The sequence below is a fragment of the Schistocerca serialis genome, chromosome 10 (genome assembly GCF_023864345.2).
Source record: "Schistocerca serialis cubense isolate TAMUIC-IGC-003099 chromosome 10, iqSchSeri2.2, whole genome shotgun sequence".
NCBI classification, from domain to species: Eukaryota; Metazoa; Arthropoda; class Insecta; order Orthoptera; family Acrididae; genus Schistocerca; species Schistocerca serialis.
Genome location: NC_064647.1, coordinates 176,224,138 through 176,236,876, shown reverse-complemented (window position 1 = coordinate 176,236,876; position 12,739 = coordinate 176,224,138). Strand labels below are relative to the sequence as shown.

The 12,739-nt window shown below is 38.7% G+C and overlaps 1 protein-coding gene across 1 annotated transcript in view; it reads right to left on the bottom strand.

Moving 5' to 3' along the window:
• LOC126424982 (mitochondrial 2-oxodicarboxylate carrier) overlaps nt 1-12,739 on the bottom strand; it is an 82,400-nt gene that overhangs the window by 51,425 nt on the left and 18,236 nt on the right. The window contains exon 2 of the mRNA XM_050087869.1: nt 4,371-4,519. Within this exon, the coding sequence (XP_049943826.1) occupies nt 4,371-4,434 (64 nt within the window). The 5' untranslated portion in view covers nt 4,435-4,519. The remainder of the gene's footprint in view (nt 1-4,370; nt 4,520-12,739) is intronic.

Genomic DNA, 12,739 nt, shown 5'->3' with positions numbered 1-12,739 from the left:
ATCCGCAGGTAACAAATCTAGCGGCTTGCCTCTGAAATGCTTTGATGTCTTCTTTCAATCTGACCTGGCGCAGATCCCAAACACTCAAGTAGCACTCAAGAATAGGTCACACTAGCATCCGATATGTGGTCTCCTTTACAGATGAACTACACTTTCCTAAAATTCTCCCTGTAAACCAAAGTTGAATATTCCCTACCAGAACAACCTCATTCCATTTCATATTGCTTTGCAATGCTACACTCAGTTTTTTAAATGATGTTACTGTGTCAAGCAGGCCACTGCTAATGCTGTATCCAAACATCAATAGTTTGTTTTTTTTCTATTCATCTGCATTAACTTACATTTTTCTACATTAAAAGCCAGCTGCCATTCATCTCACGAACTAGAAATTTTCTCTAGGTCCGCTTGTATCAGCTTACAGTCACTTATCTTCAATACCTTCCTGTATACTACAGCATTATCAGTGCTGTACGCCACAGCATCATCAGTGAACAATCATGGATTGCTGTCCATCCTGTCTGCCAGATCATTTATGCACTCTATGCGATCAAAGGTATCCAGGCACCTGGCTGAAAATGACTTACAAGTTTGTGGCACCCTCCATCGGTAATGCTGGAATTCAATATGGTGTTGGGCCACCCTTAGCCTTGACGACAGCTGCCACTCTCACAGGCATATGTTCAATCAGGTGCTGGAAGGTTTCTTAGGGAATGGCAGCCCATTCTTCACGGAGTGCTGCACTGAGGAGAGGTATCGAAGACGGTCGGTAAGGCCTGGCACAAAGTCAGCGTTCTAAAACATCTCAAAGGTGTTCTATAGGATTCAGGTCAGGACTCTGTGCCAGTCTGTCCATTACAGCGATGTTGTCATGTAACTACTCTGCCACAGGCCATGTATTATGAACGGGTGCTCGATCGTGTTGAAAGATACAGTCACCATCCCTGAATTGCTCTTCAACAGTGGGAAGCAAGAAGGTGCTTAAAACATCAATGTAGCCTGTACTGTGATAGTACCATGCAAAACAACAAGGGGTGCAAGTCCTCTCTATGAAAAACACAACCACACCATAACACCACCACCTCCAAATTTTACTGTTGGCAGTACACATGGTGGAAGATGACATTCTCCGGGCATTCACCATACCCACACCCTGCCATCAGATCACCACATTGTGTACCACGCTTCATCATTCCACACAATGTTTTTCCACTGTTCAGTTGCTCAATGTTTACACTCCTTCCATCAAGCAAGGCATCATTTGGCATTTACCGGCATGATGTGTGGCTTATGACATCCAAGTTTTCTCACCTCCCACCTAATCGTCATAGTACTTGCAGTGAATCCTGATGCAGTGTGGAATTCCTGTGTGATGGTCTGAATAGATGTCTGCCTATTACACATTGCGACCCTATTCAACTGTCGGCGGTCTCTGTCGGTCAACAGGTGAAGTTGGCCTGTACACTTTTGTGCTGTACGTGTCCCTTCACGTTTCCACTTCACTACCACATTGGAAACAGTGGACCTAGGGATGTTTATGACTGTAGAAATCTTGTGTACAGACGTACGACACAAGTGATACCCAGTCACCTGACCACGTTCGAAGTCCATGAGTTTCGCAGGGTGCTTCATTCTGCTCTCTCATGATGTCTAATGACTACTGAGGTTGGAGCAGCTGGCAGCACAATGCAACTAATATGAAAAACATATGAGGGTTGTACCAAAAGTAAGGTTCCCATATTATGTATGAATAAAATACATTGTTTATTGTTATTAATTTATACATCTTCGAAAAGCTTACACTTTTGTCTATTTTTCAACATAGTCTCTATTTTTTTTTTTTTTTGACACACTTTTGAAGGCGGTGCTCCAGCACTTGTATTCCTAAGTCGAAGAAGTCTCCTGCCAACCCATTGAGGAAGCATATGACCTCTGCTCGGACTTCATCATCGCTTTTGAATCATTTGTCACCTAAGTGTTCCTTTAGCTTGGGGAAGAGGTGATAATTGCTAGGGGCTAAGTTTGGGCTGTAAGGGGGATGGGGCATAACAGTCCACCCAAATTTCTTCAAAAGCTCCTGTGTTAGATGAGCGACGTGGGGTCAGGCGTTGTCATGAAGAAGCACTACTCCTGCCTTCAGCCGTCCTCTCTGGCGATTCTGGATTGTTCGCCGGAGTTTGGTCAATATTTCACAATATCTGTCTGAGTTTATAGTCGTCCCATGTTGCATCAAACTGATGTGAAGTACCCCCTTCTGATCCCAAAACACAGTTGCCAAAACCTTCCCTGCCGACTCGTTTATTTGAATTTCTTTGATGGCGGTGAACCAGAGTGATGCCACTGACAAAATTGTTGTTTTGTTTCAGGGATGTAATGAAATGCCCATGTTTCATATCTCGTGATGATAGAGTCCAACAACTTCTCCTTGTTGCCTACCCCCTCACGTTGTTGAAAAAACTTGCAAGCACAGTCAAAGTGTTGCTCCTTATGTCCACCAGTCAGCATCCGGGGGACCCAGCAACCACACACCTTGTGATAACCCAACATTTCTGTTAAAGTTCTTTCAATTGTGCTGTGGGAAGCTTCAGAAAAGTGTTCAACAATTTCATGGACAGTGACCCTCCAATCTTTGAGCAGCTCACTGTTGATCTTCTGGACAATCGCATCCGAAACGAGCGGTCTTCCACGCCGATCGTTGTCGTAAACTTCTGTGCGGCCCTCAGCAAAAGCCCTGCACCATTTGCGGATCTGCTGAACAGAGACGCATTCTTCACCATACATTTCAGTCAGTTGCTGACGAATCTCCACGGTAACTTCCTTGCGTAGAGAAACCAGAGTACTGCTCAAACCTCGCACTTGTGAGGAGCAATGACAGGACATTTGTACAATCCTCCTGCTTGAATGATTTTTTAAACTTGGAATTTAAAACTTTGGCCTTTCTTTTGCTATCTGCCACTGTCAAACCAGACTGGTCAATGAAAGACAGAATGGAAGCCTTAGACCCGTTTAGCAATTTGACACAGGTCCAGAATTTATGGGGTTCTCCGTCATATCTTTAGCCAAGATATGACAATGGTAGCTATTGTATGCCTCATCCATAGATTTTTTTCACACACACACAAGTCTCTGCTAATCTTTGCCTGTTATGATTTGTGTATCCTATTTTGAACGGAGAGTGCAACAGCTTTGCTCCCTCAGCATTTTCTGAATTTCATTATTAAATCAAGATGGGTCTTTTCCATCCCTAATCCACTTAGTAGGCACACACGTGTCCAGAGCATGATTTATAATATGTTTAAACTTTGCCCATAAATCCTCTATGTCCATCATTCTGGAACTAAATGATTGCAGTTGATTGTCTAAGTGAGACACTAACAACAGCTTATCTGCTCTTTCCAGCAGAAACACTCTCCTAGCCCTTTTGACTGAATTATTAACTTTTGTTGCCATTACGGCAAGAAGTATCTTTTTCTGATTTTTGCATGTCAGCTATGGCATCTTTTCTGATTAAATAGCATGTATGACATGTGAATCTGTCACAATGTTCTTCCACAGTGAAGACGATCAATGATTGAAACCAATTATGAATAAATATATTGGAAGACAGCACAGTGTCTACCATGCAATTCTCCAAGTAGACAAAAACTGTTTCCCTTTTTCTATTTCTGACCCATTTCAGACAAAAAATCATGTTATTTACCATCTTAATTATGATTTTTGATTACTAGCCTTGTTTCCTGTTATTTTTGATGTGTTAAGACACCTTTGTAACAGGAGTTATGACAATTTTACATACTTTTTATTTGTTTTGTGACAAAACACCAAGTTTCAACCATTATATAACATGTTATTGCAGCTGTTTGCTCTAATTTGTTTTGTTTTGTGTTTATTTGAAGGATGGCATGTGAATTTCAAACTGTTATTGTCATGAAGGATTTTTATCGTATGTATATGTGGGTGTGGGGGGTTATTTATAAAGCCTTCATTGTGACAAACAGAGCTTTATTGCAAAGTAATGTGTATTCATTTAGGACATTATATACACATGCAACATTTTATGTATCAGATAGGTGACATGTCTCATTAACTACATACATAAACCCATGCAAAATTTGAAACATAATTATCACCTATTTATATGTATAGAAATACTTTAAGCTGAAATTCAAATATTACCATATCATAATAATTTTCATACAGAACCAAAAAATTCTACTGAAGGTAGCACAAAAAGTGCTGAAACATGTTTGAGAAAAGTAAAACAAATAGTATTTTGCAAAAGGCAAAATATCTCTCCAGTTTTTATCAGCAAGCACAGAAAAACAGAAGAGCATCACCATCCGAAAAGATGATTTGCAGACAAGTGTGCTTACCTGCAGAGCCACCTGCAGCTATCTGCATGGCAGCCTGCTTGAGCAGCTTGGTGCCGTCCGACATCGTGGGCCACTAATGCCAGTGCAGGTCCCAGTGTCACTGCCACACACAGGAAGACACGCTCTCTTCAGCTGCCTGGCAGGGAGCCCTGTGGACAGGAGCCTATGTACACAAGCCGCTATAAACAGCTGCTGCATCAGGGAGTGCAGATAACACACTCTGGCTGTGATACCAAAGACCCCCCAGGAGATAACATGATGTTATGTATCTTCCACTCAATCCAGCTACAAGTGCACACAGAGAAACCCAAAAAACCACAGACACAGAAAAGCTGAAAGTGCTAATAGGTGATAAGTGAGCAAAACTGTCTTACAGTGAACTACTGTGAATCCTGTGGCAGCATACATTCACAAACCATTCTTTTTTTCTGTAGGAGACTTGTCAAAAATAAAAATAAAAATTGTTGTTAATAAAGAAAAATAAAAATTAAAATGATAAACTTCAGGGTTGTGGAATGAGTCAGGCTCATTTTTTGTGAGCTCAAATTGTTAAATGGAGCTCAGTTTTCCTTTTTAAAGTATTAACTACAGTGAATGTTACACAGTACTTCGCAAATGAAGTCCTGACTAGGCAAAACAAGAAAAATTATCCAATGTGTATATTCCTTTGATTGTGTGGTTCACAAAATTCTACTTTTCAAACTAAACTGTTAAGCGATTAATGGCATCCATCTTAGATGGAAGGATTCTTACCATCATAACAATAAGCAGGTGGTCTCATAGACAGAATGGGACAACATATCGTCTGGTGTTCCACAAGGGTCAGTAATAGATGCACTCTCATTCTTAACTTACATTAATAATCTTCCAATGAGGTTGAAGAGTGGTTCAAAAACTGTAATGTTTGTTAATGATGGAAGCACACTAATCAAGGGCCCAAATTAAACTTTACCAGACACAAATCAGCTGGCAGCTGAACAGGGCTACAAGTGGTTCATAGATAACAGTTTGTATCTTAATCTCACAAAGACTTACTCAATTTCAGAAAAGCAAAAATTATCTGCTAGCATCAGAAGTACACACGAGTGGCCATATACTAAATAAAACATGGTGCGCAAACTTTCTTGGGATCCAACTGCTTAGCCAATTAAAACTGAGCCAAAAGACAGGTAGACTAATCAAGAAGTTCAGCTCAACATGTTTTTCTCTTAGAGGTATCTTGCACTGTGTTGACCTAAAGCCAAGTCTGTTGATTTATTTTACACTCCACACTATCTTACTGAATTATCTCCTTGGGCAATGAATGCACAAAAAAATAAAAATAAAATAAAATAAAAATAAAAAATAAAAAAAATTCAGCAGTAACATGCAGTAAGAATATTGTGTAAAGTAGATACGAAACATCTTGCAGCAACCTTCTTATGGAGTTTGGAACTCCAATTCTCATTTCCCAGAACATTTACTTCTGACTGGTATTTTATGCTGATGATAGAAAACAGTTTGAGCAAGACTACGACTGCCACAATCGCAATACAAGATACAAAAATAATTTTCATACACTTGGCTCCTTGTCTAGAGTTCAGAGGATTGTTATATATTCTGCTGCAAAGGTCTTATAAAGGTTATCTATATAAATCAGAGTGTATGTGCGTATGTTCAGGATCTCCTCCCAAATGCCTTGATTGATTTCAACCAAATTTGGCACAAAAACAGCAGGCCTCATGAGTATTAGCACTGTAGGGTTTATAACCTCCTAGCCCCAATAGGAGCAGAGACAGGGCAAAAACGTGTTTCTTTCAGCCCCTGGAATATGGGCTGTCCTGCAGAACAGACATGTTGTTTAGGAACAGTATCAGCATGCCAAATCAACCAGCTCCGCAGGGCAGCCTACATGCCAGGGGCAAAAAATGGTTTACCAGGCACCCATAGATGAGCTGTCCTAAATGACAGGCATGTTGTGGTGCTGTATTGGCCTATTTCATCGACCTGCTTTGCATGGCAGCCTTTATGTCAGGGGCAAATAAATGATTTTCAAGCCCCTGATGTGTAGCCTGCTGTGCATGACAAGCATGTTGTGGGAGTAGTATCAATGTGCCTTAGTGAACTGTATTGCAGGGGATATGTGTGCTGGCACACGTGGCTAAAGAGAGACAGCAGCAGGAGGGGATGGTCAGATGGAGGGAGGAGGAAGACATGGTGGTGGAGAAAATGGACAAAGAGAGGGGGAGGAGAAGATAAAGAGACAGAGAGAGTGAGGAGGTGGAGATAGACAGATAAGTGAGGAGAAGAAATGGTGGACACAGAGTGGGGGAGGAGGAGGTGTATTCTATGTATGCGTCACAATATCATGAAAGGGAAAGTTGCCACTCACCATATAATGGAGATGCTGAGTTGCAGATAGGCACAACTAAAAGACTGTCACAATACAAGCATTCAGCCAACAAGGCCTTTGTTGAAAAAAGACAACAGTGTGGATTCTGCTGCCAGAGGCTGCAGTCATTTATTTGTGAGTTGTGTGTTTGTGTGTGTGTGTGTGTGTGTGTGTGTGTGTGTGTGTGTGTGTGTGATCTGTTTTCGACAAAGGCCTTGTTGGCTGAAAGCTTATAGCCTATTGTGACAGTCTTTTTGTTGTGCCTATCTGCAACTCAGCATCTCCACTATATGGTGAGTGGCAACTTCCCTTTTCATAATACTGTTCCTTTCCATCCTGGATTTTCCATTGTTCAATTCACATGTCTACATCTATCTACATCTACATGGATACTTTGCAAATCCCATTTAAGTGCCTAGCAGAGGGTTCATCGAACCACTTTCACAATTCTCTATTATTCCAATCTCGTATAGTGCGCGGAAAGAATGAACACCTACATCTTTCCATACAAGCTCCAATTTCCCTTATTTTATCACGGTGATCGTTCCTCCCTATGTAGGTCGGTGTCAACAAAATATTTTCACATTCGGAGGAGAAAGTTGGTGATTAGAATTTTGTGAGAAGATTCCGTCGCAACGAAAACACCTTTCTTTTGATGATATCCAGCCCAAATCCTGTATCATTTCTGTGACACTCTCTCCCATATTTAGCGATAATACAAAACATGCTACCTTTCTTTGAACTTTTTCGATGTACTCCATCAGTCCTCTCTGGTAAGGATCCCACACTGCACAGCAGTATTCTAAAAGAGGACGGACAAGCGTAGTGTAGGCAGTCTCCTTAGTAGGTCTGTTACATTTTCTAAGTGTCCTGCCAATAAAATGCAGTCTCTGGTTAGCCTTCCCCACAACATTTTCTATGTGTTCCTTCCAATTTAAGTTATACGTAATCATAATACCTAGGTATTTAGTTGAATTTATGGCCTTTAGATTAGACTGATTTATCGTGTAACAAGTTTAATGAGTTCCTTTTAGCACTCATGTGGATGACCTCACACTTTTCATTGTTAAGGGTCAACTGCCACTTTTCGCACCATTCACATATTTTTTCTAAATCATTTTGCAGTTTATTTTGATCTTCTGATGACTTTATTAGTCGATAAACAACAGCATCATATGTATCAAATGCATGTGTGTAAAGCCATGAGAAGAAGGCTAGTAAACATATAAAAGATACAACTGAGTGATGATTACTGGCACAGCAACATGAAGCCTAAAGTATTGGCTCAAGGTGTACGAAATTTTGAATGAACAATCTTTGTGTGATGATGGCCTTAGTCACTCACTATGAAATGATTTTTCAAAACCGGACCTTACAAAGATGAAACAAAGGATCAATTTTTTTTTTGTTGAATCAATGGAAAGATTAAACCATTGGTATATTGCTTCTAGAAACATGACATTCAGAGGAAACATTCTTTGTGAGACACAGACACCTGATAAGAAAGAAATTTTTGAAATTCAGTCCCTGTTGTTGTTTGTTGTGGTCTTTAGTCCAAAGACTGGTTTGGTGCAGCTCACAATAACAGTCTATCCTGTGTGCAATCCTATTCATCACTGAATGACTACTGCAATCTACACCCATTTGAATCAGCTTACCGTATTCATCTCTTCATCTTGCATCTTGTCGTACAATTTTCACCCCCCCCCCCCCCCCCCTATACTTCCTTCCAGTACCAAACAGGCAATTCCTTGATGCCTCAGACTGTTTTGATTTGATTTGATTTTTTATTGGTCCAGTTTTATCGTACAGCACAAATTGTACAATTGATATTGGACAGGTCAAAGATAAGTTACAATTATACATAGTATTAGCAAAATAGTAGGCAAATTAAAAATATGTACCTATTACAATTAATTTTGTTATGTATTCAGAAATTCTCTGACAGAATAGAAACTGTGCTTTATTAGAAATGCCTTTAGTTTAGCTTTAAATATTGGATGAGTAGCATTTTTTATTTCCTCTGTTATCTTATTGTGTACTATTACATCAATGTTAACTATGCTCCTCTGATAGGTGGTTGTTCTGTGATATTTTTGATGTGTATTTGATTTCCCTCTAGTACTATAGTTCTGTACATTTTTATTCTGTAGCAGTTTTCTGTACCTGTTTTCAGGAAGTAGTCCCTAGTGAACAAGATAGTTTCATAAATGAATAAACTTGGAACATTTAGAACACCAAGCTCAGTAAAATGGGATTTATAGGACTCCATTTTTTTTAAGGCCACAAATTACTCTTAGAGCTCTTTTTTGCATTCTAAAAACCTTTACACTGTGAGTTGAGTATCCCCAGAAGAAAATGGTCCCATATCTGACTAGTGAGTGGAACTGTGCATAGCATGCCTGCAATCTGCAATACTGTTGTTTTGCTTAAAATTCTTAGGCCATAGCACACCGATGATAGTTTTCTAGACAAGTTATTTATATGTGTGTCCTACTTTAAGTCTTGCTGAACCCATAGACCCAAAAAATTTGTGACACTTACATTTTCTAGGGGATCAGTTTTTAATTGTGCTTGAATAGACATTCGATTAGCTGGAGGAATTAAATAAAAATTGACACACACAGTTTTTTCAGTACTTATAATGAGTTTGTTTTTTGTGAACCACTCAGAAAGTCTTTTCATAGAACTTTCTGCTGTGGACTGTAAAGTTTCTGGACTGGATGCAGTGAGCAATATGCTGGTGTCATCAGCAAACAGGATAGTTTTTGTGAGACTCATATGTTCAACTAAGTCATCCAAATAAATCAACAAGAGTAGTGGACCTAAGATTGAGCCCTGTGGTATGCCATATTTTATTGGTAATTTGCTAGAAAGAAAGGAGTTGTTTCTTGTTTTATTCATTTTGTTGAATTCATACTGAAGTGATACTTACTGCTTGTGGTTTTTCAGGTATGAACACAACCAGCTATGTGCTACACCTTTTACTCCTTTTCTTTCTAATTTTTCAAGCAGAATGTTATGGTCCAGGATGTCAAAGGCTTTTCATAGATCTAGAAAAATACCTGCAAGTAATGTCATACATTTCTTTTCTCTCCAGTTTGATTCAGTGTTTCCTCATTAGTTAGCTGACCTACTCAACTAATTTTCAGCATTTTTTTTTTTTTTTTTCAGAAAGACTTCTTAACACTTAAGTTTATGTTCCATGTTGTCAAATTACTCTTTTTCAAAAATTCTTTCCTTGCTATAGCCAGTCAGCATTTTACACCCTCTCCATTTTGGCCATCCTAGTGTCTCATGTCCTAATCTAATCCCTCAGCACTGCTTGATTTACTTCGACTACATTTCATTACTCTCATTTTGATTTTGTTGATGCTCATAACTTCTTTTAAAAGCAATGTTCATTCCAGTCAACAGCTCTTTCAAGTTCTTTGCTGTCTCTGATAGAATTATAATGTCATCAGCAAACTTCAAAATTTTTATATCTTCTCTCTGAGCTTTAATTTCTTGTCTAAATATTTCTTTTGTTTCCTTTACTGCTTGCCCAATGTACAGATAGAATAACACTGGGGATAAGCTACAATCATGTCTCACTCTCTTCTCAAGTACTGTTTTCCTCTTAAGTTCTTCGACACTTATAACAGTTAATTTTTGTAAACATAATTGGAAAAAGAAATATTTTTGTGTTCAAGAGTGCTTTAATTTAAAAAAAAAATCTTATATCTGTTGTCCAGTTTCTGTATGAGCCACATATAACTTTCTGTTCCCAGTATTTTATTCCTGCTACCCTCTGAGCTACAAAGAGTGTGTTCCAGTCAACATTGCCAAAAGCATCGTCTAAGTCTACAAATGGTATAACCAGTGGTTTGCCTTTCCTTGGTCTGTATTCCAAGTGAAGTGGTAGGATCAGTATTGCCTCGCGTGTTCCTACATTTGTCTGGACTCAAACTGATCTTCCCTGAGGTCAGATTCTACAAGATTTCCATTCTTCTGTAAATAACTCTTGTTAGTATTTAAACCATAACTTATTAAACTGGAGGTTTGGTAGTAGTCACACATGTCAGCATCTGCCTTCTTTGAAATTATTATATTCTTCCTGAAGTCAGATGGTATTTTGCCTATCTCTTACAGGGTAGTCCAAGATTCAGGAATATGAGTACTTGCTCAATAGGAGAGATGTGTTTCATAGTAGCAAAGACAAACAATTGCTCAGAGCTCTTAAGGTATGCGTTTTAGAGCCCATGTTTACTAGACTGTTTTGGTTTGAATGGCCGTCCCTCTCATGTTCCGGAATATTGATCGTTCCTCCTAGGACACCTGGAATCTGTTGCAGGCAAAACAGGTTTGTCACAGCTGCCTCTGACAAAGATCTCGATAATTTTGACAAATGTTGGTCTGTGCCAGGGGACTTGTTCCTACTTAGGTCTGTAGCACTTAATCAGATTCTTCTCGCAGTATCATATCCCCCATCTCATCTTCTTCTACTTTCTCTTCTCTTGCTACAATACTGTCTAAAGTTTCATGCCCTTACATAGAAACTCTTCATCCAAATTTTCTGCTTTCCTCCTTTTCTGAGTACTTGCTTGCTGTCTGGGCTCTTCATATTCATACAGTTGCTTCTCTTTCCTCTGAAGGTCTCTTTATTCTTCATATAAGCTTTAGCTATCTTTCCCCTAATTATACATGCTTCCACAGCCTTGCATTTGTCCTCTATCCATTCCTGTTTAACCATTTTGCTCTTCCTGCTGATCTCAGTTTTTACACATCTGTATTCTGTTCTACCTGCTTCATTTTTGTATTTTCTCCTTTCATTAATTAAATCCCTAATGTGGTAAAATGGTAGTTAGAAAGTTGCTAATCTACCAACAGCAAAAGAGAGGATTTGCAAAAATAACTATCAATTTCCTCTCTCCTTCCCCAAGAAAGTATCGCCTGCCATACATAATAAATGTTTTCTCAAAATTTCAAGTTTCTAAGGCCAAAGCAAGCTCCTACCTAAACATAAATTATCCAGTTGGGAATCCCCATCAATTCAAAATAAAATTAAGAAAATAACTTAGTTGATACATCTTATACATATATATGCTGAAAATTCCTGTTAGTTACATGGTGAGTAGCAACGTTCATTGTGAAGCAGCATGGCAAGTAGCACTGTCTTGTAAACAGGTCTCTGTTTCTGAGATTTGCTTGTCTTTTGTTGATGTTCCATATCCCTGACGTTCCTCTTCCTTGATGGGATCTATGGAACATGATGAATGAATGAATAAATCATTTGCACCCTCACAGTCTTCTTTCTTTGGCCTCTTGTCTGCTCACTATCCCTTCTATATACAATTTACTATAGATTCTTTTCTCATAAAATGTTCCAAGAAATTTCGTTTTGTGTCCTTTCTTGTAGCAACCTGTTGTCAGTCTTTTACCATAATGTAATATTCCTCTCTGACTGGGTACAGTTTTTAGTTAACTGTGAAATATCTGCTCATAATACCATAAAATACAAGTAACTTTCATACCATTTTTCAAATGAATTTTCCCAGATCTTATTGTAAAAAAAAAAGATGGAAGAGGACCAATAATGTCCTGTACAGTACTATTTGTTGTTAGTATTTACTTTTCCTCATTCACTAATTTTCATGCCACATAATTTATATCTTTCCTCATTCATTTTCTCTCTTTCTACAAAGAGACACATCTTATGAAATTTTTGCAATGCCTCTATTTATGCCTTTGTCGTTTTTATGTTACAGTTCTGCATTAAGCTTTAATTCTTAAAAAAACATGTCAATAATCTATTCCACAACACCTTGTCAAAGAAGCTACAGAAAATTTACTTTTTTCTATAATAGCTTTTTTTAATTTTGTGGCATTCTGCTTCATTGCTACCAAGCAAAAGTGGGATGCAATGCTCACAAATGTCAAGGCTATAAAAGAAGGATATTTTGATATGGAACAGGTGACAGCTGTCAAAATAGAGGAATTGTTCTTGGCTGCTTTCCTC